This window comes from Prionailurus viverrinus, chromosome B2, assembly GCF_022837055.1.
Source record: "Prionailurus viverrinus isolate Anna chromosome B2, UM_Priviv_1.0, whole genome shotgun sequence".
Taxonomy (NCBI): Eukaryota; Metazoa; Chordata; class Mammalia; order Carnivora; family Felidae; genus Prionailurus; species Prionailurus viverrinus.
In genome coordinates this window covers 109,722,063-109,750,035 of record NC_062565.1, presented here as the reverse complement: position 1 = coordinate 109,750,035, position 27,973 = coordinate 109,722,063, and the positions used below count along the sequence as shown (strand labels likewise).

Here is a 27,973-nt window from a genome sequence, read left to right as displayed (position 1 = left end):
TCAAGATTGTTTTTAGGGACTGTTTATCTTTTTGCACCTTGTTCCACATTCAATTTTCTCTGGCTGGCTGTGAGCTCAGACTGATTGGGCTCAAGAGATTATTTATTCCTGGATACTTTTTCATTTACAAGGACATTTTATTTTTTTATTACTCTATTACTTTATTACTTTATACTCTATTTTTATTACTTTATACTCTATTTTTTTTTATTATTTATATACTCTATAGAGATTATAGAGTAATCTCTATACTCAATGTGGGGCTCAAACTAAAAATCCTGAGATCAAGAGTTGCATGGTCCACTGACTGAGACAGCCAGGCACCCCTACAAGGACATTTTCAAGACAGCAATGATACATTTATGGTATTGGAATTTCAGATATTCTGATTCTTTAGAGGGTTTGTGGTGGTGGAATAGTTGTGGTGGAGAACACATGTATTTTTTGCTTTTCAGATCACATCATGCACATCTGTCAACTTTAGTCTCAGAGCTAGTTGTGGAGGCAGTTTAGGGACTGTCAAATGTTAAAAAAATTAAGAATATCTTTAAAAGATTCTCTTGAAACCTTAATCTTTGAATTCTTGCTTATATAAGTCTTTACCATTTTGTATAGAATATGCAAATATTTGGCTTATAATTACAAATATACAAGCCAAAAAATAAGTTAGCATTTAAAATGGATGGGAAGTTATGCTTGTATACGGGAAGGTCTTCAAGTGATGTAAGGCAATGATGACTCCCCAGAAGAGGCAAAAACTTCAAAATTGCATGAATAATTATTAGAGGCTATTTTCTAGGACACGTGATTTAGTAAGTTTTGGATTTTGTTTTTCTTGGAGTATTTCTGAAACTTTGTGTTTGTCATTTTGCTCTAACACTGCAGGTCATTATGTTTACAAAATCACTTTGTTTATCTCTTCTGTTCTTAATAGCTATTTTCCTAAAGCTTAGAAGTTACTAGCTAAGGGCACTTGGGTGGCTCACTCGGTTAAGCATCTGATCTTGATTTTGGCTCAGGTCAAGATTTCACTGTTTGTGAGTTCAAGCCCCACATCTGGCTCTGCACTGGCAGTGCAGAGCCTGCGTGGGATTCTCTCTCTCTCTCTCTCTCTCTCTCTCTCTGCCCCTCCCACACTCTGCACTATCTCTCTCTCTCTCTCTCTCTCTGCCCCTCCCACACTCTGCACTCTCTCTCTCTCTCTCTCCCTCCTCTCTCAAAATAAGTAAATAAACTTAAGAAAAAGAAAAGTTACTAGCTAAACGTTGAATATAAATATTAAACATTTAAAAGTAATTTCAATGAATAACTTAAACTTTTAAGTAAATTTTATTTTTAAGTTTAATATGCCAATTATTATTTTGAGAAAATAAAATGTAATAGATTTACCTCTCTAAAGGGAAGAAATGTAAATAATACAAAAATTAGTAAAAATATGAGTATTACATTTATTTATTTTCCTTTCCAGTTTCAGTTGAACACTATAGAACCTCTTATTTTATTTCTTAAATAGTTTTGGAATTTTTGCATCTTTGGGAGAGTGTGGGGTTGTGGGAATGATACTGGTTTTGGAGTAAGGTTGACCTGAATTACTAGTTGGTGAATTTGATAAGGCTTTTTAACTTTTCAGTCTGTGTCCTCATCTATTTACCTATCTCATGTGGTAAATAAAGCAATATTAATAAAGTGCTTAGCGCAGTGTCTAACACATGGTAGTCACTTAAAAGTCCCTCCTTGCTTATATGCAAATCAACATGTTTGATGGTTTGTGGAGAAAACTGAGTGTGGCCTCATGTAAGTGGAGATGCAGTAATTAAGGGGCTTGATTAATTAGGTATTTAAATGCCAAGCCAAGGAAGTTGTATTTGGAAAATAGCCAATAATTAGTCTTAAATACAAGAAATATTTATTGGGTATGAGTGAAATGACTCTAACTCAGAAATAATGAAATCCATGACTTTTGAGGACCAAGATGACTACAGTGTTCAGGATAAATATGAGAGGGAAGAGGGTGAAAGAAGACAAGCAAGAAGACTGCTGTAGTAATGTCTGCGTGAGGTGATGTGCTTTTGCACTGATCAATAGAAATGGAAAGAAAAAAAAAAAGAGGAAGTGATGAAGCCAAGGGATGTGTAGGAAATGTTAACAAGTGTCTATGAGTAGGTGGATTGATAGAGTGAGTGGGCATGGCGTGTGGAAAATGCCAATGTCCCAGAAAAAAACCACATAATTCTAGATTGGCTTGATGATTTGGGATGAAAAATTTAATCCTGGTTCAAGGTAAGAAATCTGAGTATTTCATGAATCTTTCTCTGCTAACATTTTCTTCTGGATATGCTTAATAAGAGAGTTCATGATATTGACTGCATTTGTTTTTAAAAATTTTTTTTTAGCTATGAATTTGTGAAATATCTTAGACAGCACATATATAACACTTTGGGGTCCATGATTGAAGAAGAAATGGAAAAATGGATGTCTAATCAGAATCAGGATGAAGAATCTGGCTATGACACAGTTGTACAGCATGTTACTAAAAGAACTCAGGAATCTAAAGAGTGAGTATGTTCACAATAATACTTGAAAGCAATTTTCTCTCAGCAGGGCATTTTGAAAGCACCCCTAACCCATGTCCTTCATAGCAGCTAGGATGATGCTTTAAAACAATCAGTCAGATCCTGCCACTTGAGTCCACTCAGCATTCTGTGAAGGCTTCTCATCTCATTCAAAGTAAAATTCAGAGTGTAGCCCAGAAGCCCCAAACATGAGCCTTCTGTTCCCTCTCCTTCCTCATTTCTTACCATATTCCCTCTCACACTGCTCCAGCCACCCTGGTCTTGTTCTTTCTCAAATAGCTAAGCAAAGCCCTCCCTTAGGGGGATGGTTTACATTAGGGCTTAGTCTTAGTGTTGTACATTCTGTGGAATTGTACAATTTATAACAACATGTATCCACAATTATAGGATTACGCACAGTAATTTCACCGCCCTACAATCCTCTATGCTCTGCCTATTCATTCTTCCCCCTCCAAATCCCTGGCAACCACTGATCGTTTTATTGTCTGCACAGTTTTGCCTTTTCCAGAATATAATATAGTTGGAAACATATATTATTTAGCCTTTCAGATTGGCTTCTTTTGCTTAATAATATGCATTTAAGTTTCCTCCATGTCTTTTCATGGCTTGATAGCTTATTCATATCTAGCACTAAGTAATACTCCCATTGTCTGGATGTATCAGACACCTTGGTTGCTTCCAGATTTTGGCAATTATGAATACAGCTACAGTAAACATTGTGTGCAGGTTTTTGTGTGGGCATATGTTTTCAACTCCTTTGGTAAATACCAAGGAACATGATTGCTGGTCATGTGGTAAGTATGTATAGTTTTGTAAGAAACTATAAAATTGTCTTCCAAAGTGGTTGTACCCTTTTGTATTCCCCCAACGTTGTATGAGGTTTCTTGTTGCTTTACTTACCAGCATTTGATATCCATGTTCCAGATTTTGGGTGTTATAATAGTAGTTATCTAATAGTAGTGTAGTAATATCTCATTGTTTTAGTTTGTGTTTCCCTGATGACATAAGATGTGGAGTATCTTTTCATATACTTATTTTGTCATCTATATATCTTCTTTGGTGAAATGTCTGTTAAGATCTTTGGCCCATTTTTTAATCAGATTGTTATCTTATTGTTGAGTTTTAAGAGGTGTGTGTGTGTGTGTGTGTGTGTGTGTGTGTGTGTGTACTTTAGATAATAGTCCTTTATCAGTAAGTTGTTTGCAAGTATTTCCTCCAAGTCTGTAGCTTGTCTTTGCATTATCTTGACAGTGTCTTTTGCAGAGCAGATATTAATTTTCATTTTAATTAAGTATAGCTTATCAGTTACCTATTTCATGGATCATGCCTTTGGTGTCATGTCTAAAATGCCATCACCAAACCTAGGGTCATTGAGACTTCCTTCTATGTTATCTTCTAAGAACTTCATAGTTTTGTGTTTTACATTTAAGTCTGTGATCCATTATGAGTTAATTTTTATGAAGGGTGTAAGGCACATATCTAGATTGATTTTTTGGTGTGTGGGTGTCCAGTTGTTCCGGCACCATTTGTTAAAAAGACTATTTTTGTTTTATTTTATTGCTTTTGCTCCTTTGTCAAAGATCAGTTGATTATATTTAAGGGTACTTCTGGGCTCTTACTCTGTTCCACATATTTACTTTTCTTTTGTGAATACTGCACTATATGATTACTTAGGTTTATAGTTTCAAAGTCAAGTCTTGAAGTTGAGTAGTGTTAGTTCTCCATCTTCATTCTTCTCCTTCAGTATTGTGCTAGCTGTTCTGTTTTTTCTTTTTTTTGCCTCTTTGTATAAGCTTTAGAATCAGTTTGTTTATATTCACTAAATAACTTCCTGGGATTTTGATTGGGATTGCATTGGATTTATAGATGAAGTTGAGAAGAATTTACATCCTGACAATATTGTATTGTCTTAATCTATGAACATGGACTATTTCTCAGTTTATTTAGTTCTTCTTTGATTTCTTTCAATTGAAACTTATAGGTTTATTTATACTGATCTTATATATATTTTGTTGGGTTTATACCGAAGTGTTTCATTTTTGGGGTACTAATGTAAATAGTATGTTTTAAATTCCCAATTCTACTTGTTCATTGATGGTATACAGAGAAGTGATTGATTTTTGCATATTAAATTTGTACGCTGCAACTTTGTTATAATTGTTTATTGATTCTAGGAATTTTATTGTCAGTTTTTCCAGGTTTTCTGCATAGATGATCATGGCATCTACAAACACTGTTTTATTTCTTCCTTTCCAATCTTGCTTCCTTTTTACTTTTCTTGTCTTATTTCATTAGCTAGGACTTCCCATAGGATGTTGAAAAGCAGTGGTGGGAGGGAATATCCTTGGCTTGTTTCTAATTCTCCTTTACTTTTTAGGTCTCAGTTCCATGTCTCCTTACCAGAGAGGCCTTCCCTGATCTCTCTATATAAAACAATGGTCTTTCCCTTTTACTTTTTCTCTTTCTTACCTTGCTTTTTTTTTCTTCTTAACTTTTTGTCACTGATTAATATGGGATAATATATGTATTTGCTTATTTTATGCTCATTTTCATTGTCTCCCCACTAGAATGTAAACTCTCAAAAAGTAGATACTTTTATTTTTTCTATTTCTGTGTCCATAATGCCTTGAAAATGCCCAGCAAATGTTAGGTATATAATAGGTATTTGTTGGATGAATTAATGATATTGTTTCTTGCCATTATAATCAATTTTATGTTATTGATGTTTGACATAATTCTGACTTTAGCAGTAAATTATTTTTTCTTTTCCCTTATTATATATCACATGCATTTAATAAGTAACTACTGTATGTTAGGTTTTAAATCTTGGGGCTATACTGTTAAATAAGATGCCTCCTACCCCCAAATAATCCATAGTGTTTTTAGGAGTCTAACATTAGACTGACAAATAAATTTGAAATAGGTAATTTCAATACAGGATGGTAAGTGCCATGATATATGCAAAAGATCACATGGAAATATGGAGGAAGAGGATGTTAGTTAGAATATACTAAACAGTTATCACAAATAGACACCAAAATGCAGTGGCTCAAAGAAAGCAATTTTTTTTCCCTCTTATATAACAGTTCAGAAGTACATGAATGCAGCAAAGGTAGGTGGATTTTCTGAATGACTTTATCCAGGGACCCCAGGTTCTTTCTGTTCTATTGTTCCATCATATCTGGGATAGGAGCTAGTCAACTTTTTCTGTAAAAGGCTGTATAATAAATATTTTAGGCTTTGCAAGCTGTTGTAGTAATAATACAACCATAGACACTATGTAAATAAGAGTGTGTGTATGTTCTAATAAAACTTTACAAAAACAAGTGGTAGGTTAGTTTAGGTCCAGAATATGTATTTTACCAATCTCTGTTCTTGAATATTGCCTTCATCTGCATAGTTGGAGCAGCCACACTAACTCCACAACAGGATTTCAGCCTGGACAAGAGAAGGGAGGGTAGAAAGCAAGATTCTTTATTTACTCACTTTCTACTGGCTAAAACATGGTCATGTGCCCAACTTACCTATAACAGAGACTGGGAAGTTTAATACCTAACTGATAACCATGTGCCCACAGTGAAAACTTGAGAGAGGAGTTTTAAACTAATACTACGTGGAAGAGGGGGAGGACAGATACTAGAGACAAACCCTTGAATAAAGGGTCATGCAGCATGGCTGGACAGTAGTCATGGAAAAACTAAAAAAAAGTACGTTAGTCACTTATGAGCTCAGTTTTTGTTAAATCAATTTTAACTCCATAAAACTTTAAGATATCAGTGCTAGAAAATACCTTGGGAATTATTTGTTCTAAGGTCCTTAACTTACAGGCCCAGAGAGGCAAATTCAGTGATTTGCTTAGAGAGGTACAGTTGTTTGATATTGGAGGCCAGTGTAGAACCTGTCTTTCTCTCACTTCCTTTTTAGGACCACTTTTTGGTATATGTTGCCCTGTAAGAATTCATATATATTTTTTTCTAGTTTTTTTTGTTTTTTTTTTTTTTTCGGTTACTTGTGTTATTGACTCCCTGCTAATCTATTATAGGTTCCTTAGGGTAGGATTTGTGTGGTATATACATGTCTGACCTTCAGCCCTAATGGTCTCCATGTGTATTGTTCCTTGCTTGCCTGCCTTTCTGGTCTGACAGAGAATGAGAACCATATAGTTTCTGTTCGATTTGGTGTTTTAAAAACCATGCCTTTTCGGGTGCCTGGGTGGCTCACTTGGTTAAGAGCCCAACTCTTGATTTCAGCTCAGGTCATGATCTCGTGGTTTGTGAGTTCGAGTCCTGATTCAGCCATAGAGCTGAGAGTAAAGAGCCTGCTTGGGATTCTGTCTCTCTCTCACTCTGCTCCACTCCCATTCCCGAACATGCTCGCTGTCTCTCTCTCTCTCTTTCTCTTTCTCTGTCTCAAAATAAATAAACTTTAAAAAACAAAACCAAAAACAACCCCTCCCCCTCCCCCACCCCAAAGAAATGGCTTTTTGACTAAAAAGGTCGTGAGGCTCAACGTTGGCCAGGTGAATGGAAACCTTAAATGGAAGCCAAATGGATACCAAAGACATTAAGGAGGCACTCTGGGTTCTTGAGAAGGGGGCAGCATGACAAAATGTCTAACTCTCAAAGTACAATTTAATATAGAGTAGTAACTGGGATGATATAAAGGCATTAGGGAGGCACTCTGGGTTCTTGAGTAGTGGGTAGCATGACAAAATGCCTAACTCTTACTCAAAGTGCAATTTAATACAGAGCAGTCACTGAGATGAAAGATGGTTTAGGGTTTCCTTCTCATGTGTAAGCTCAGCTACTTGGATATTCCACATTTTAGTATTTCAATCCTTGGCATATGATTGACAATTTGAAGGTCTGTTTTTTTTCTTTACCCCTAGCATGAAATGTGACACAACAGAAGACTTTAGGGCTATGAAGGGCAGCACAGACAAATAGTTTTCTGGTTTTCCTTTAAAAAAATTTTTTTTAAAGTTTTATTTATTTAAGTAATCTCTACACCAATGTGGGGCCCATCCCCAAGATTAAGAGTTGGATGCTCTTCTGACTGGGCCAGCCAGGTACCCCTTCTAGTTTCTCTGTAATTCATACTTGTTGTAGCTCTGTTCTTTAGCTTTTAATTCTTAGGGTAACTAGTGTATTAGGTAATATTAAAAATTGCCTTCTGAAGCTAGATGGCAATGATTTTTTTTATTGTAATAAAAATTGTATGGAATTTTTATACATAGTAAAATCTTTTAAATTTGGATCCCACAAATTTATTTTTGGTAACGCTTTGGACATATGACATTTGCTTTGTTAATTGTTGTCTCTGGGCTTGGTTGTATGTGATGTGTCTAGGAGCTGTTGGCAATCTGGTTTCTCTCCATGCTGGGCCTTACTTCCTATTGCAGTTTGAAGGCAGATATGGAAGCTTAGAATGTGGCTCATCTTTACAGTATTACAAAAACTGTATTACGTACTTGAGCTTATGTTACCTATTGTATTTTAAAGCATTAAATACGATTTATTTTTAAATAGTTAAACTCTTTATGACATTGGACAGGACCTCTTTCTCTTTGTGACAACTGATTATATTATCTAAACAAATCTGTTATTGAACAAAGCAACAGTGTATGTCTATCAATAAATTAATAAAGTTCAAAGCACTAAGATATATTAAGTAAAAGCCATTCAGATCAAGGTTTCCTAATTCTTGATTTGCAGAAAAACAAACACTAGAGTCATCTTCATTTTTGAATAATATAATTTCTAATAATCTATTTCTGTTAGTGCTATAAAACTTATTCTAAAAGGAGTATTAAAATATTTTATTAGAGAATGAAAGAATTTTCATATTAAAAGCAAAGTTTTATATGGGACTATTAGGAAATTATTTTTTTATCTCTGGGTAAGTCATTTAATTTTCTTGTGTTTTAGTTCATCCATGTGTAAAAATTAAAACAATAATCATTACCTCATAAAGATGTTAAATATCTTAATGAATGTTTGTCTTCTGCTTTGTGAACCATAGATGAAAGATTTTCAGTTGTGCAGAGTATTTCTTTCTTTCTTTCTTTCTTTCTTTCTTTCCTCCTTTTTTTCCTTCCTTCCTTCCTTCCTTCCTTCTTCTCTTTTCTTTTCTTTCTTGTGTATTTGTGTGTGTGTGTGAGAGATTCTTCAGAAATTACCTAGGACTAATGATTAGTCAACAATACTTTTATTAACAGCATTTTTACTGTAATAATTACAGATTATTTTCTTAAACATTTTGATATTTATTTATTTTTATTTGAGAGAGAGCACAAACGGGAGAGGGTGGGGGGGAGAGAGAATATTAAGCAGGCTCCATGCTTAGTGCAGAGCCCTACGCAGGGCTCAGTCCTACGACCCTGGGATCATGATCTGAGCTGAAAACCAAGAGTCAGACAGTCAACCAACTGAGCCACCCAGGTTCCTTGATATTTATTTTTTATTTATTTATTTTTTTAAATTTTTTTTTTTCAACGTTTATTTATTTTTGGGACAGAGAGAGACAGAGCATGAACGGGGGAGGGGCAGAGAGAGAGGGAGACACAGAATCGGAAACAGGCTCCAGGCTCTGAGCCGTCAGCCCAGAGCCCGACGCGGGGCTCGAACTCACGAACCGCGAGATCGTGACCTGGCTGAAGTCGGACGCTTAACCGACTGCGCCACCCAGGCGCCCGATATTTACTTTTTAAATAGAGTTTTACAGAATAAAGAATTCATTTGTAGGGTCTATCATCGGTTCCTCATATATGTAAGAACTACTCACCATGTAAAATTTGCAGGGTTAATTGATGTGGTTTTTATTCATTACCTCTTAGAACTTTTTCTTATTTTGACTTCTTGGAGTATTGAATGAGGCTTCTTAATAGTGTTCATAGTCCATCCTGTGTTTGTTTTTCTTTGGCTTTTTCAAAACGGCAGTGGCTACTATTTAAGTATATAGTTCATTTGATATTTAGGGTCTGGCTCCCTAGCTTTTTTGTTTGTTTTTGATGTTTAAATTTTAAGAATTATTATTCTTGGGGTGCCTGGCTGGCTCAGTTGGTAGAGCATGTGATTCTAGTTCTTGGTTGTGAGTTCGAGCCCCATGTTGGTGGAGAGATTACTTAAAATTTTTAAAAAGAATAAAAAGAATTATTCTTATATTTTTCTCTGGACAGTTTGCTGATACTTCTTGCAGAAGAATTCATGTTGGTATTTTCAAACAGGTCTGGAGGAAACATGTCTAAAATGAAACTGAAAGATTTTCTGTGGATTTTACTTACTTACCCTTAATCTTACCTTATACATCATTGAGATTTTACTTTTATATGTCTTCATTAAATTACCATATTGTAATTTTTAAGGGGACAGGACTTCTCTTGTTTACATGGCTATACCTAACTGCAAAGGAGTCTGGGGACTGTAGTTTAGACTTGTGTCCAGCTATAATCCACTTACTGTGGAAGAAGAGAGCAGCTTTTGATGGATAGGTCTTGATTGCTCCCAGGGCATTGTTATGTTTCTCTATTTCTTGCTGCTGAGAATGTGTAGAGGAGAAAGCTGGAGCCTCTTCTCTGTTATCCTATAGCTACTTTGCCAATTAGTCTAATGAGTGTCTTAGGATTCTTTCTTGCTCTTTGTATCCTCTTACCTCAAACTTGGATCTTCTCTGGACTCTTTCTTACCTCTGTAACAGTTCTCTTCTGTACATGTTTTCTTCCTATATTGTTTCTAATTATTACCATCTAATTTAATATTTTTGTGTTTTCTCACAGTTTCTGGTGCTTTGAAAATCTATACATCTATAACTATGTATTATATTAAATTTGCTTCTAGTTATATATTACATAAATTATGTTGCTAAATCATTAAATGTATGAAAATATATTTTAAGTTATGTATAGAATTATGTATGTTTAATAATATGTAATTTGTATCATATAATTAGATCGTAAAACTCCTTTAAACTTTAAAATCTTAGTCTTCTATACAAATCCCCCAGCATGGTTTTATCCTTTAATATGAGAATAACTCACCTATTCTTCCTTTGATTTGTGGAGTTACAATGACCCATATACCAGAAATATAAAGAAAGAGGAAGTTTCTGTGCCTATTTTCCTCAAGTATTTTCATTATTAAATGATAAATGATAAACATATGTATCATACTTTGTATTTACAAAGAACTTTCAGATACATACTCTTATGTTTTGTTACAGCTAAGTGAAATAGGTCAGCTAGATTGTATTCTTTTTGTCACATTTGATAACTGAGGAAAATGAAATTTACCTGGGATGACAAATCTGGTATGTAAAGTCATCAGGATTGTAATCCAGGTTTGCTGATTCCAAATTTAGTATTGTATTCACTATGTTTACTTAAATATTTATGGATTTTTTGTTTTAAATGTAGAAATTTCAATGGTCCAGGTCACATATTCCTCATTTGTAAAATAAAGGGTGAGATTAGATTTTTTTTTTTTTTTTTATAGTTTCATCTAGCTCTAAAATTCTATTTCTAGGGTTTTGGGCATCTCAATCTAATATTAATGTGGATGCTTGAGAGTTTGCACTTAATAAGTAGAGAAATTTATTTATAAGTTCTTTCTGAGATTTTCAGACCCATGGAGCTAAAAGGGATTTAGAAGCCATCCATTTCAAACTCTTACCTATTTCAGGAATCCCTTTTTTAACATTACTGACAGTGGGTTTTTTAGTCTCTGTTTTGAAGGACCCACTGATAGCTTAACTCTTATTTAGGTCTCAATGGTGGCTATAGGTGCCTATAGATATAAAGTATAGGCAGGGAAAAGGGAAGGAAAGAAAATAGAGGAAGGGAGGAAAATAGAGAAAGAGGTAGAAATAAAACAAGGAATAAAAGTGACATGTAAAATAGACTGTTTTGATAGTATGATAATAACAGTTGACTGTTGCTAATTACTGGTATCCGTACCATTGGAACATCTTGCCTTAGATTCTGTTAATTTTACTACCTTGGTCCATGTAATCAGATGAAGAAACCTGGGGAATAACACATGTTTTATATTTCCTATTAATTTTTATTTCTGTTGTATGAATTGTTGTGCCATTTGTTCCTTAAGAAAAACTGACTTGCATTTTTTTTTCTTTAAAATTGTGCTTTTAAAGGGACTTTACAGAAAAAATAATAAGATAGTTTAATTGAGCTGAGCGCTTTAATTTGTGCTAATAGTCTTTTTCTTACCAAGACTGCTTTGAATTTAAAGATACAAAGAAATGATGCATTCCCTGAAGAACATCATGATGGTAGTGGTGGAATCTATGATTAACAAGTTTGAAGAAGATGAGGTACGGAGTCAAGAGAGTCAGAAAAAAATCCAGAAGGAGAAGAGCAACAGTTACTGCACAGACAATTGCTCTGATAGTGATTCATCTTTCAATCAGGTATGTTGTTTTGTTTTGCATTTATGTCTTGAAATGATTATTTATTTATTTATTTATTTAATGTTTATTTTTGAGAGAGACAGAGACAGAATGCGAGTGGGTTAGGGACAGAGAGAGGGAGACACAGAATCCGAAGTGGGCTCCAGGCTCTGAGCTATCAGCACAGAGCCCGATGCGGGGCTCCAACTCATGAGCTGTGAGATCATGACCTGAGCTGAAGTCGGATGCTCAACCGACTGAGCCACCCAGGTGCCCCTTGAAATGATATTTGATAATCAGTAGCTTCAATACATTTTTTGTTAGCTAGATTTTTTTCTGCTTTCCAGTTTTAAGATTTATCTAATCTTAAATAATCTTAAAAATCTTAAAAATCTTAAAAATATATTTATCTAACCTTAAAGATTTAGTACATGAAATAACATCTTCTAGAATTATATGTTCAGTGATTGATTACATTATATCTAAGACAAATCTTAATGAGGTATGGAAATAAACTAATTGATTTTGGATTAAAAAAATAACACTTGAAAGATCTGCTTAAGGTTTAAACAAAACATCTTATTCCCAATGGATTTTTATTAATCAAAGTTTAACTACATTATAGATAAGATACAGAGATAAAACATTTCCCTTATCTTCTGAGATGAAAGTTGCTCTAAATTGTTAGTTTTAAAACATGAGCTTCTTTTTGGCATCAAGAGATTTGAGGTTTTACATTTTCTCTTTCCAGGTTATTGGAATCCTTGTCACTTGGCTAGAGCAAAGCTAGCAGAAAGGCCACTGGTTAGACTAGACCTAATAGAAGACAAAGGAAACTAGTTAGAATAAAGCCTTATGAACTTATAAAACCATGAACTTCCCCACAAAAACTTTCAGGCCAGATAGAGTCGGTCTGACCTTTCTCTGAATCCTACCTGATATTTCTAATGAAACATTTTCACCTAATTAGTGCTAATGTTGGGATATAGCTATAACAGATCCTAATAACTATATGCCAAAAAGGGATTTGGGGAGTTGGGGTGAAATGTGAAAAAGTATGTATATTGGTCACAGTTGAGACTGCACTTATGAAGGAAAAATGTTTGGAAGTAGTTAAGGCAGAACTTAAAAGTTGCTCTGCTAAGGAGAGATTGTGCTAAGTTTTGAATTTTACAAGTCAAGTTTGTTTTCTTTACTTTTAAAGATTTTTAATTAATTAGTTTTTTAAGTTTATTTACTTATTTTTGAGACAGAGAGAGCACAAGTTGGGGAGAGGCAGAGAGAGAGGGGGACACAGAATTCGAAGCAGGCCCCAGGCTCTGACCTGTCAGTGCACCACAGCCTGATGCACAAGGCTCAAACCCACGAACTGTGAGATCATGACCTGAGCCAATGTCGGACGTTTAATGGACTGAGCCACCCAGGTGCCCCTCGAGTTTGTTTTCTTGATATGATGGAGGAAATGGCAAAGATTATGAATTTTCTTCACATTGTAGCCCTTAATATTTCCTTGTTGACGGACTCTTTGGAAGAAACTGGGTTATAGGGATTTTAGTTTTGTTTTATTTCAGTAGGTTTATGGAACTGCTTCTTCAGATCAAGGACTTTCTGGAATTAAAAAGCATAGGGAAACCCAACTTTAGGACTCTGGGGGCTCACAGGATCATACTTTCTTACTGATTTGATGAACCATCTGTTTACATTGGAATTGAACAATGAAAGAAAAATAAAATGGAATATCTTTAATTTGTTCTAAGAAGTCCAGGTGTTCAGACTAAATTATTTCCAGTCCTAGAATCGTAGGTTTTTGAAGCAATTCAAAGCTTTGGTAGAAATGGGGTCATACTTTCTAAAGATGTTCTTGTTTTTTATTTTGTTCAGGTTTTATTCTGGGGAACAAATCAGACTTTAAGTTTATATGGCTTCTTTTGGGATGTCCACAGGGTATAACTGCATTTTCAAGTGTTTGCCCCATGAGTATGACTTTATTTCAGAAAGCTCTAATTGAGTTGAAAGTGAACTGTGTCCACCAACAAGGCATGGGATCCCTGGACTTTTGGAAAAAAGATACGAATGCCACAACTACCCTGACAGCTCTTTTAGTTTGGCAGAACTCTAGGAGATGTGTGGGTATGCTTTTGCTTAATGAAAGGAGACTCTCTTACGTGTAAATTACTAAAGAGAGGCTGAATTAATATGTTCAGGGTTGAAAAGGTGTCCGAAGATATATCAGTCATTCATTCCAATAAATACTGATGTTGGTAATAATGCTTTCCAAATTGATAAATTATTTGCTCTGGACTTAGAAAAATCTGAATTGTTCTGTGAATAACATTGAGTAAACAATTCTGATGCTGCTGTTGGTTTTTTGTTTGTTTTTTCATTTGATAATTTCATTTTATTTTTTTTTAACTTACATCCAAATTAGTTAACATATAGTGCAACAATGATTTCAGGAGTAGATTCCTTAGTGCCCCTTACCCATTTAGCCCATCCCCCCTCCCACATCCCCTCCAGTAACCCTCAGTTTGTTCTCCATATTTATAAGTCTCTTCTGTTTTGTCCCCCTCCCTGTTTTTATATTATTTTTGTTTCCCTTGCTTTATGGTCATCTGTTTTGTCTCTTAAAGTTTTCATGTGAATGAAGTCATATGATATTTGTCTTTCTCTGACTAATTTCACTTAGCATAATACCCTCCAGTTCCATCCACATAGTTGCAAATGTCAAGATTTCATTCTTTTTGATTGCTGAGTAATACCCCATTGTGTGTGTGTGTGTGTGTGTGTGTGTGTGTGTGTGTGTGTATATATATATATATATATATATATATATATATATATATACACACCACATCTTTTTATCCATTCACCCATCGATGGACATTTGGGCTCTTTCCATACTTTGGCTATTGTTGATAGTGCTGCTATAAACATGGGGGTGCATGTGTCCCTTTGAAACAGCACACCTGTATCCCTCGGATAGATGCCTAGTAGTGCAATTGCTGGGTCGTAGGGTAGTTCTATTTTTAGTTTTTTGAGGAACCTCTGTACTATTTTCCAGAGTGGCTGCACAAGCTTGCATTCCCATGCTGTTTTGATACTAGTAGAAAATTTCTAGTTTGCGAACAGAGTAGGCTTTATTTCATTGTTATTATTTTTAAAATTGCAGCCTGGTTATATATGGATTTCTGACCTATTATTGAAAATCTTTGGACATGGTTGGCCTTGGACACTATTAATGTGTGTTTGAGAATGTTAAAAAATAGAGAGATTGGTTTTTATTATAATTTTGAATAGAGCACTGAAAAGATTTGGTATTGTGATTAAACCTTGAAAAAAGTAAGGTAATGAAAACCTTGAAAGAAGCAAGGTAATGTTGGGAAGATAGAAATAATAATACTAGCTGTCTGTTATTGAGATTTCTGCCATATATTGGTCCCTGTACTTGACTTTGTCTTTACTATAGGTATTACTAGTCAACTTTACAGGAAAAAAAGGCAAGGTTATAGGTAAGTAATTTGCCCAAACTCATATTGCTAGTTAGGAGTGAACTGTGAATTTAAGCCTGGTTTCTTACCCTCTAAAGTCTTTGTTCCATGCTTATACTACCTGGAGACTGCTTGAGTTCAAATCTTGGTTCCACCACTTACTAGCTGTGTGACCCTGGACAAATGTCTTAACTTCCCTGTGCCATAGTGTTTCTCATTTGTAAAATGGGAACGATAATACCACTTAACCTCATATGGTTGTTGAGACTGTTAACAGAGTTAATGTGTATCAAGTCCTTAGAACTGTTGCTGCTGCTCTATATATGTTAGCTTTCATGTCTTAAAGGATGTGCTGAAGTGGATGCCATTCAGAGACGTACTAAAATAGACAGTGTCTCAGCTGTGGTCCTGTATGGTTTCTAATTGAGCTTTTCTGGGTCATTTTCTACAGCTGGGAAGGAAGAGGATTACCTCTAATATACATTAAGCTTTTAAAAGTCATGTCCTTTTCTATTGCAGTTGTTTTGTTTTCTTCTTTCTTAACCATATTCAGTGTGGTACAGCACAGGCATTTTGCTGTTTTATAGTGTGCAAACTATTTAATTATGTTCCAAAGGAACCCCAAGGTGTACACTGTGTGGAGGGGGTGAGTTTAGGATAGGATTAACCTGTTGCCCTTGCATAATGTGAACCTATTTAAGGCATTTACTGTTTATTTGCTTTCAAGACAGGCTATGTTTGAAACCCATCCTTGGTATCTATGGTAGGCAGTTTAAAGGACCCCTTGAAGATATCCATGTCTGAATCCCCCAAACCTGGGAATATATTAGCTTACATGGCCCAAGGGTCTTTGTTAATGTGATTAAATTAAGGATCTTCAGCTGGGAAGACTATCCTCATCAAGGAGAGTCAAATATAATCAATCACAGCCATCTGTATAGGAGAGCCTCAGGAGGGTCAGAGTCAGGGAAGGTACTGTGTGGGTTGAAATAGACGCTGGAGTGAGGCGGTTGTTGGCTTTGAGGATAGAAGGAAGCCTATGAGCTAAGGAAAACTGCAGGCAATCTTTAGAGGCTGGAAAAGGTAAGGAAATGAATTCTGCCCCAGAGCCTCCAGAAGCAACACAACCCTGCTGATGTGTTTTAGATTTGTGACCTCCAGAACTGTAAGATAATAAATGCATTGTTCTTTTGAGTCCCTAAGATTATGGTAATTTTTAAAGCGGCAATAGGAAACTACTGTATTAGGGCCTCTATCCCTGCTAGTTCACCTGTCTTCACCTCTCACACAAAGGCCAGGGCTGGTCTTTCCTGTTTTTTAATTCATAGAAAAGGAGATACTATTCCTTCAACTTTGTGCTTGAACCACCTCCTGGGAACAGTCTGAACTCCGTCTTGTGCTAGGCTTTGAATTTTTCCAGTAAGATTTTTTGTGTAGCTTTTTCCCTTTACTGGGTGGATGGTCTCTCTTCTGTCTTTGAGAGTATTTGCTTTCAAGGACCCTAATGTATGTTTTATCCGGACTTCTCAAACCTTAGGGTATTTTGAGTTCAACCCATTTTCTGGCCTCTCCTAAAGTCTTCAAAGCTTTTACAGTGCTCTTTTTGGTGAGGAATTCTGCTTTTGAGGATTTCATGCTATGGAGTCTTGTAAGACTCCTCTTTTTCAGCAACATCAGCCAGAGAACAGGAGGAAATACACAGCCCAAACTGCACTTCACAAGTTCTTCCATCTCTAGTTACCCTCAATTCATAAGATTTTGATTATTCTTGTTTTATAAGCAGAAAAAGATAGGAGCCTAAAGTCTTAGAAGCAGAAATGAAAGGGAAAGGTAGCTGAAACTAGAGAACAGGAAGATGGTAGCATTGATAATGCAGCTGCTTCATTTCAGGCTGGAGGCAGGTGGATTGCTGGGGAGGTTTGGGTAGGTGCAGGTGTGAACTTGCTTGCTTGCCTAATAGTTATCTCTTGAGACAGTCTGACACCAGAAAAACTAATTTCTTTGATTAGCAGTGCTAAGTATCTTCTTGATGAATATCTAAAGTTTCTTTATACTTTAAAATATTAATAGATTTTTGTTATTACCTCTCCATGGCAGCACTTTTAAAGTGAAAGCTGTTTTTGTTAAACCATAAGACATAGGAAATTAAGGTACATTTTTCATTTGAAAATGTTTAAAAAAATTTTTTTTTTACGTTTATTTATTTTTGAGACAGAGACAGAGCATGAACGGGGGAGGGGCAGAGAGAGAGGGAGACACAGAATCGGAAACAGGCTCCAGGCTCTGAGCCATCAGCCCAGAGCCCGACGCGGGGCTCGAACTCACGGACTGCAAGATCGTGACCTGAGCTGAAGTTGGACGCTTAACCGACTGCGCCACCCAGGCGCCCCTTGAAAATGTTTTTAAAGCATTGCTTTTGTTTTGAATTAGTAACTTTGTTCCGTATTTAAGGCATAATGAAAGGCAGGCGCATAATTTAAAAAGTTTTAGAAGCACTAAAATTTGAAAAAGCTATTCTATAGGAAACTAAGTCATTCTGAATCTTGGAGACAAACCAGTCTGAAATAAAGTTTTGCTCTGCCATTGATGAATTGTGAACCTTGGTTTCTTCTCTCGGTGCCTCGGTTTTCTTATCTGTCACAGTGGAGATAGTAATAGAACCTACCTTATAGGTTGCTTTATGGACTTAATGTATGTAAAGCATTTTCAACACAACCTGGCATAAGAACTAAATGTTTGCTGTTGTCCTATTTATCATCATTGGGTGATTTTTAAAATTAAATATAGAGAAATTGTGCATTTAGACATATTAAAGCCTGAAATATCATTAGGTTTGATAGTTATATATTTCTTATTTCCAATAGTTATATTGTTCAGACCACAGTAATGTTGTCTGTCTTTGCTTGTATTTTAATGGTTTATACAGTTTACAAGCCAAACATTTGGAGACTTCTAGGGTACATTAATTTTGAGGGTAGTTTGATTTTATTTAAGTGTAGTCATTGAATAATGTGAATATTCTTTAGTGTATGTTGTAATTAATTATGATAACTGTTACCAAAAAAATTACAGAATGATTAATTTTTGCAATCTTTAGTAAATTTCAATTGAAAGAAATCTATCCCAATCTTATTTTAGCATATAAATACCTTTAATTAGGATCTATATGATTATACAGAGGACCAAGTCTTAGATTATCAATCTTATTTCTTGCTCTTTCTCCTTAGAATGTGCTAGAAATGATTTGTGTAGCTTATGCTTTAACATATGTAAATATGTTGGGGAAGAAACTTCCTATAGGAAGTACCTATATTGATATTGCCAACAGATATGTTGCTCTACAAATCAAGTGGGCCGATACTAGTCACCCCAGGAATTTTCAATCTAAGAAATATCTGGAACAGCTGAAAAATCTTAACAAATTGGTATTAATGGGACACACTATCTAATTTGCTCTAGTTAACAAAGTTATTAGTTGGTTGCTATCACAATTGATGTTCATTCACTGATGCACAATAACACGCAGCTACCTTAAAAAAACAAAAGGGTAACCGTTAAGGCAAATATTAGGCTCATTCTGATGCCCGGTGTAAAAAAAGTTTTCATTGCTTAAATAACATTTTTAAAGAGTAGTATATACTATGTTTTTTTTTCTTTTTTTCCAAAAATTTTTAAATGTTTATTTTTGAGAGAGACAGAGACAGAGTGCAAGCAGGGAAGGACAGAGAGAGAGAGGGAGACACAGATCTGGAGCAGGTTCCAGTCTCTGAGCTGTCAGCACAGAGCCGGACTTGGGGCTTGAACCCACAAACTGCGAGATCATGACCTGAGCTGAAGTTGGATGCTTAACTGACTGAGCCACCTAGGTGCCCCAGTATGTACTATATTTAAGATAATTAACAGAATTCATAATTAAGTGATAAAGGGGTAGTAAATAGATTGATGAGGCAGCTCCAATCAAATAACTATTAAAGGCTATGCTTTTTTTTCTTTTTTAAAAAAGATTTTATTTTTTTGTTTTATTTCTTTTTAAATTTATTTATTTTGAGAAAGAAAGGGGATGAGGGAGAGAATGAGTGGGAGAGGGGCAGAGAGGGGAGAGAAATGATCCTAAGCAGGCTTCGAGCTGTTAGTACTGAGCCCGACTTAGGGCTCAAACTCATGAATCATGAGATCATGACCTGTGCTGAATCAAAGAGCCAGATGCTTAACCAGTTAAGCCACCCAGGTGCCCCAAGATTTTGTTATTTTTAAGCAATCTCTACACTCAATGCGGGGCTTGAACCCACAACCCCAAGATCGAGAGTTGCACACTCCACCCTTTGAGTCAGCCAGGTGCCCCAAGTCTGTGCTTTTTAAATTTGTATTATCACCTGGGAGAAAAGGCAAGTATGGTAGAATTGAGGGACTTCAGCCCAACAAATATGTATTGAGCATATACTTTGTGTAATATTTTGTAATAGGCACTGCAAAAGTGAAAAGATTAATTATATACACATTATGTCTTCAAGGAGCTTACTTGAGATGAAGAGGATATGTACACAAATAACAGAGTTGTAAGGTAGAAATAATGTGTCTAAGAAATCTAAAGAAGAATCCTTGTAACTAAGAATCAGAGCAATAGAGGAAAGTATGTTAGACAAGGGAATGAACAAAAGCTCTCAATCAACAAAGAATGGCATATTGGGGAACCTGTAGTTTATGTGAAGAGTTTGAACAAAGAGTTTGTGAGGAGTAAATGGAAAGGGTAAGTTAAGGCCAAATTATGGAGCAAGGATTAGATGTTAATTATTGCCCCTAGCTATAAAATTCAAGTGCCTGGTACATAATAGATATCTGAAACATAGTAGATGCCAAATAAATATTTAAGGAATAAATGAATGTATTCAAAGTATAAACTGGATTGTTTTTTAAGTAAAAGGAAATCATTTTAAGTTTCTGAACAGAAAAATGTGTTCGGGAGATTTACTTGAGTTATGTGCAGAAGGGCATGAGTGGGTAAGAAAGCTGAAGAAGGCCTGAACTGAGGAGGCTTTGTAGGAATAAATAGTGACTGATGTGAGAATTACAGACATAGGATCATTAAACTTGGGCAGGAGGGTAGTGCAGAGTGGGTATAGAGTCAAAAGTCTAGCTATGATTTCAAGCCAAAGTGGCTACAAGACCATGGGGTGTCATAAACCACACCTGGGATTAGAAAGGAGGTTTCGGTGTGGAGAAGAATATGGAAGTTCACTTTTATTTATTTTTAAAGATTTTGTTTTTTTTTATATGAAATTTATTGACAAATTGGTTTCCATACAACACCCAGTGCTCATCCCAAAAGGTGCCCTCCTCAATACCCATCACCCACCTTCTCCTCCCTCCCACCCTCCATCAACCCTCAGTTTGTTCTCAGTTTTTAACAGTCTCTTATGCTTTGGCTCTCTCCCATTCTAACCTCTTTTTTTTTTTTTCCTTCCCCTCCCCCATGGGTTCCTGTTAAGTTTCTCAGGATCCACATAAGAGTGAAACCATATGGTATCTGTCTTTCTGTGTATGGCTTATTTCACTTAGCATCACACTCTCCAGTTCCATCCACGTTGCTACAAAAGGCCATATTTCATTTTTTCTCATTGCCACGTAATATTCCATTGTGTATATAAACCACAATTTCTTTATCCATTCATCAGTTGATGGACATTTAGGCTCTTTCCATAATTTGGCTATTGTTGAGAGTGCTGCTATGAACATTGGGGTACAAGTGGCCCTATGCATCAGTACTCCTGTATCCCTTGGATAAATTCCTAGCAGTGCTATTGCTGGGTCATAGGGTAGGTCTATTTTCAATTTTCTGAGGAACCTCCACACTGCTTTCCAGAGCGGCTGCACCAATTTGCATTCCCACCAACAGTGCAAGAGGGTTCCCGTTTCTCCACATCCTCTCCAGCATCTATAGTCTCCTGATTTGTTCATTTTGGCCACTCTGACTGGCGTGAGGTGATACCTGAGTGTGGTTTTGATTTGTATTTCCCTGATAAGGAGCGACGCTGAACATCTTTTCATGTGCCTGTTGGCCATCCGGATGTCTTCTTTAGAGAAGTGTCTATTCATGTTTTCTGCCCATTTCTTCACTGGGTTATTTGTTTTTCGGGTGTGGAGTTTGGTGAGCTCTTTATAGATTTTGGATACTAGCCCTTTGTCCGATATGTCATTTGCGAATATCTTTTCCCATTCCGTTGGTTGCCTTTTAGTTTTGTTGGTTGTTTCCTTTGCTGTGCACAAGCTTTTTATCTTCATAAGGTCCCAGTAATTCACTTTTGCTTTTAATTCCCTTGCCTTTGGGGATGTGTCGAGGAAGAGATTGCTACGGCTGAGGTCAGAGAGGTCTTTTCCTGCTTTCTCCTCTAAGGTTTTGATGGTTTCCTGTCTCACATTTAGGTCCTTTATCCATTTTGAGTTTATTTTTGTGAATGGTGTGAGAAAGTGGTCTAGTTTCAACCTTCTGCATGTTGCTGTCCAGTTCTCCCAGCACCATTTGTTAAAGAGGCTGTCTTTTTTCCATTGGATGTTCTTTCCTGCTTTGTCAAAGATGAGTTGGCCATACGTTTGTGGGTCTAGTTCTGGAGTTTCTATTCTATTCCATTGGTCTATGTGTCTGTTTTTGTGCCACATTTTTAAAGATTTTGAATTTCAAGTACCAGTAAGGTATCTCAGTGGTGTAACAAGTGTTGAAAATGCAGGATTCAAGAAAAGTTGGGGATAACACAGTATGAGTCATCTCTGTTTAATTCCTATGGAAGCCACCTAAAATAGGCGAGACCCTAGGAAACACAGTTTCAGAGGGCCAGGAGAAACCAAAAGGTGGGTCATACAAGAAGGTGCCAAACTACAATGCACTGGGCAGGAACTTGCGGGGGTGGGGGTGGGGTGAATTTCAAGGTGGAAGTGATGGTAACTAGCTGTAATGAAGGCTAGAGGGAATTTAAGGAGGGGGGTGAATTTCAAGGTGGAAGTGATGGTAATTAGCTGCAATGAAGGCTAGAGGGAAGTCTATCATGAGGGCTAAGAAAAGATCTTTTAATTTGGCTAACTCACCACAGAATAATATTGGGGGAAACAGGAGGTAATTTGAGGGATCATCATGTTGATTAGCCTTAATCATTTTGTTAAATAAAAGGCAAAACCATTTTCAGAGAGTAAGGGTTGCTTGTTTGGAGTATTGCACAGAAGATTAGAAAGAAAGGCTTTGTCATGGAGAGCATTTAAGTAAATGAATTTTGTTAAGGTCTATGTAATTACCCTTTTTGACTGCTACTTTGACATAATATTGGTTGCTTCCCCAAATATGAACTCACTGTAGTTGAGAATGTTCAAAAAATGTCTGGCTCCCCATTTATCAGGGTTGTTGTAGAGCATGCCTCTATATTGAAAAAGAGACTAGATTAGAATGGGAATCTATGGAAATCAATGAAATATATCTTTAGATTTTTTGGTCTTGAATAGGTAGTTGGAAGGTAGAGTCAGTTATTTTATATTTTTTCATAGAAAATTTCCTGAGAGGGGCGCCTGGGAGACTCCGTGGTTAAGCATCTGACTTCGGTCACGATCTCACAGTTTGTATGTTTGAGCGCCACATCAGGTTCTGTGTGGACAGCTCAGAGCCTGGGGCCTGCTTTGGATTCTGTGTCTCCCACTCTCTCTGCCCCTTCCCTGCTTGTGCTCTGTCTCTCAAAAATAAATAAACATTAAAAATTTTCCAAAAAAAATTTCTTGAGAAACAGGAAATTTACTTCACAGTTAAAAATTTTATAACAATAAAGCAAAAGACTTTACAATTTTCCCATTTAATTCTTACAGTGATGCTGGGAGGTAGATGTGAAAAATGAGGATCCAGAGTCATATAACTCCAGAGTCATATAACTAGTTTGAGCTGGGATTTGAAACTTCATCTATCCAATTAAGATTCATGTCCTTGAAACTGTAGTTCTTTTTAGTAAGCTGGACAGCATTTTAGACATAGATAATGATCTGGTAAATGTCATGATGGAAGTAGACAGAAGAAATAAAGTTTATAAGAGAGGCAAAAGGGCTAGGTAAAGGGGGGGGGGAGTTTTTCTAGCAATAGAGTAGAATGAGTGTATATACACATATACTTTACATACATTTTATACACTTATATGCATGTGTATATATACTGCTGAAAGTACATATATGCATTATGTATCACAAATGCATATTAGTACTTACGCTTATATATATATATACTATTTTAGATATTCTATGTTATCTTTTTTTCATTTCAAGACTGCTACATTCATGTACTTATGTTTGTCATTGGTAATTATTCATAAATTTTAGTATTTTAATTGTAATACAAAAATTCAAAGTTAAAGATTTAATATATAGTGCTTTTAAAAAGTAACATGTATCAGAGTTCTTCACAGTTGAACTATATACTTTTAGAAAGGAAGAAAACTCAGCAAAACCTGAGACTCTTTAAGAAATGAAGTATTGGTCTGTTATGTTTTTTTTTTTTTTTATAAAGTGGTTATGAACCCTGTATTGTTAGGGACCATGTAGCATTGTGGGAAGACTCACTTTGGAGTCATTTATGTATTAAACTAATGTATATTGAGGGCCTATGAGGCACTGATTCAGGTATTGGGGATGCTATAGTGAAAAAAGACCAAATTCTAAGTCATAATAGGGCAGACATGAAGAATTCTGGAGGAAGAGTGTTGCCCAGCAGGAGGAATGGCAATGGCAAAGGTTCTTAGGCTAAAGTGAGCATGGATGGCATCTTCCAGAAATGGAGAAAAAAGGCCAGTGAGACTGAAGCCTGACTGGCAGAGGGAAAAATTGTATGACCGTGTATTAAAGAATCAGGGGCCCAGATCATGTAAGTAAATTCCCTATATTCTGAATAATGTGAGAGGTCTTTAGTTGTGAGGTTGAAGTAAGGGAAATTAATGGATTTGATTTATAACTTTGAAAAGCTCCATCTGACTGTTGCTGGAGAATGGATGGTGGTGTGGTGTAGGATGGGATGAGTCAAAGCAAGGAGACTGGTTAGGATGAACTGAAGTGGTCTAGGCTAGAGTCGATGGTGCTTTGGTTTAAGGTTTTGGCAGGGAAGTGGTGTGGGGTAGTTGGAGTTAAGGTTTGTGAAACTTGGGGATTATCTTCTGGAACTTAATAATATTGGATATAGGAAGTGACAAAGTGAAGAGCCAAGATTGATTCCTATTTTTAACATAATTTTTTTTTAATTGTATAGAAAGAGCCTGGGCATGAGTTGGGGAGAGGGGCAGAGGGAGACAGAGGGAAAGAGAGAGAATCTTAAGCAGGCTCCACACTAAGTATAGAGCCCTATGTGGGGCATGATCCCACGGCTCTGGGATCATGACCTGAGCCAAAATCAAGAGTCGGATGCTCAACCCACTGAGCCACCCAGGTGCCCCGACTCCTAGTTTTGATCTAAGTACAAAATCTGGATGGGTGGTAACGTCATTTAGGAGGATGGAGAAGTTTCAGGAAGGAGCAGGTTTGGAATAAAATATTCTGTCTTGGACATGTTAAGTTTGAGATGCCTATTAGACATTCAAGTGGAAATGTTGAAAGGATAATTATATATAACTTTGGAGATGAAGTAACTGATAAAAATTTGAGTCATCATGATGTACTTAACTGGAAGAGAAAGAGTATAGATAGCAAAAATGTGGATGGGAATCTGAGTTCTGATAACTTTGTGACTTGGAAAAGTTATTCAACCTTGGTTTTCATATTTCTCCTGTTTCAGTCACTGTGAATTTATATCATATAGGGCTTGTTACATAAAAGATAATAAATGACAGCTATTATTTTAATGGCAGTTTTATTTTTAGATGATTATTTTAGGTATTAGTCATATTTAAACTGCCTTCATCAAGAAAAAGACCCTTTCCTTTTCCAACATAGCTTATGGTCTATTATAAACTTTTTTCTAGATGGAGACTTTTACCTCGGGAAGTTTTCACCAAAAAGGAGGCCTGGAGAAAGGCTTAAGAAAAGTATAGGAAAGCAAAGGAACCAAAATATTCAAGCAGCATTGTAGCTATGCCTAGGGTACTAGCAGTGCCTTCTTGTTTTATCTTACTGTTTCATTCATTTCACATTTCTGGGCACAAAACATCTTGGCTTTACATCTTTTGAATCTTATGTTCTACACATTGAAGTTGCTCAGCAAATAATAATTTTCAGATATGTGTAGTACACTGTTCTCCTGAGACATTCAGTTCCCATTTAAATGCCTTGGGAAACAAATTCCAAGTTTTCTGCCAAGTCAGAATGGATCACCCCCTTTTCTTGCTCAGAATGCATTTTGTGCTTGGAGTTATATTAAAAAATAATTTATAGCAGCACTTCTAAAAGTCTACTAAATGAATGCTTTGTCAATTGTGTTACAGAGTTACAAATTTTGTCAAGGAAAATTACAATTGATTTTAGACCAGTTGGAGCCTGGGCAACCTAAAGAGGTAAGTTTAAAGGGTAGCTATCAAGTTTAGTCAGTTATATAATATATATAATATATTCAGTCTCAGACTGTTTCTCTTGAGGATAGCCGTTTATTATCATGATGCTCCTAGACTGATAACCCTGCTAGACTTTCCAGTCTTGAAATAAGAAGTCACAGAGTAAGGGAGGCTCTCAGAATTTTCATGGTTTGTAGGAGGAAATTTTTACATCTAGTTTCAGTTTTGAAGGGATAAAGTTATAAGTGGTTGTCCCCCAAATTGTTCTTTCACTGTTGCTTTGTGTGTAATATTTTAGTGATTTCTTTGAGGAAAAACTATCTTCATTTAATGTTCCTTCTACTTCTAGAAAATGTGAGCAACTTTCACACGTGTTCATTGATTAGAAAAAGGATTTTAATGTTTAGTTTTTGAGAGAGAGAGGGAGACTGAAAGTGGGGGAGGGGCAGGGAGAGGGAGAGACTGAATTGGAAGCAAGCTCTAGGCTCTGAGCTGTCAGCACAGAGCCCTACATGGGGCTCAAACCCACGGACCGTGAGATCATGACCTGAGCCGAAGTCGGACACTCAACCAACTGAGCCACCCAGGCGCCCTGGAAAAGGGATTTTAAAGAAGCAGTTCTATTGAGTTGTGCCTGTTTATATTTTAAGACTATATAAATTACTATTTATCAAGTATTATTTTGTTAAGTCAGTATGAAATAGAAAATAGTCAACTTTTCATATTAAACTAAATGAATAGTTAGGATTTACTCCCACTGATTTTTTTTTTTTAATCACATAATAATTTTTAGCATTTCACCTTCTGGTTTATTTTCTAGATTCCTAGTAAATGTTTCAAAAGATACTAGAAATGAGTCTCGACTTTTCTATAACATCTTATTGTCTTCAGTTTAAGTGGATTACTTGGAAATTTATACTTGTTCAGAAACATTTATTATGCTTCTGCTAGTAGTAAGTTCTTTAAAAAAATTTTTTTTAAATGTTTGTGTATTTTTGACAGAGAGAGAGACAGAACATGAGCAGGGGAGGGGCAGAGTGAGAGGAAGACACAGAATCCAAAGCAGGCTCCAGGCTCCGAGCTGTCAGCACGGAGCCTGACGCAGGGCTCGAACTCACAGACCATGAGATCATGACCTGAGCCGAAGTCGGATGCTCAACCGACTGAGTCACCCAGGTGCCCCTAGTAGTAAATTCTTAATGGGATTTTGTCCTAAAAATTAACTGAAAAGGAGAAATTAAAGTTTCTGAAATCATTCCTAAGTCCCCCAATCCCTATTACAAATACAGTTGTATTTAGGAGTTCTTTCATATGAATATATAGACACTTTTAAGTGCGTGTATATTCTGTCTTTTTCACGTAAAACTTGATACCCTGATTTAAAGGGTCTGGTTTCCTAAGCTTGGCCCCTACTTCTCCCTCCTGCCCCTCCCTCTTCCCCTTTTTTAAACCACTAGATTTCACTTATTTCAGCAGGGGAAAGAACCAGATTTTGAGGAATGGGTTGGAATCAGTGAGTTTTTATTCACTAATTGGAGAGTGGTGGGGCAGAAGCCATGTTCCATTTCTGATTGGAGAAGGGCTATTTTCCACTGTTGTCCTTTGGGTCATACTGTTTTGAAGGAACTCTGATTCATTTTTCAGAAGAATGATTAAGAAGTAAGCTTTTTGTGACAATACAGAAATTCAGTTTTACATCACATTGCTTTCTATCTCAGTGGTTTGAAGGTCGGAAAATGTGGTATAGCATCAAAAACTAGTCCAAATTCTTTTGTGAGAATTGTTCCTATATTCTGGAATGGGGATGCTTCACTAGGGGCATATTAGGCTATTTTTAAATTAAGGCCCCCAAATTATAGGACCACCTATGGGTGTCTAGTAAGGGAAGTCTGTGGAACAAGGCCATTGGAAAACCTTGCCCTGATGATTCAGATTCGGCCACCATTCTTCATTCAGTTAGATATAGGACCTAGAATCTCACACAGTTATGTTTTAATTTTTGCTTTATGTAAAATTAACA

General features: G+C 36.2%; 1 protein-coding gene across 3 annotated transcripts in view; it reads left to right on the top strand.

Annotated features, from left to right (window-relative positions):
• Positions 1-27,973, top strand: part of TBC1D32 (TBC1 domain family member 32) — a 202,462-nt gene that overhangs the window by 7,612 nt on the left and 166,877 nt on the right. For all 3 annotated transcript variants that reach the window (XM_047859835.1, XM_047859833.1, XM_047859834.1), the window contains exons 3-5: positions 2,394-2,555; positions 11,816-11,993; positions 25,888-25,956. In XM_047859835.1, coding sequence (XP_047715791.1) covers positions 2,394-2,555; positions 11,816-11,993; positions 25,888-25,956 — 409 coding nt within the window. The remainder of the gene's footprint in view (positions 1-2,393; positions 2,556-11,815; positions 11,994-25,887; positions 25,957-27,973) is intronic.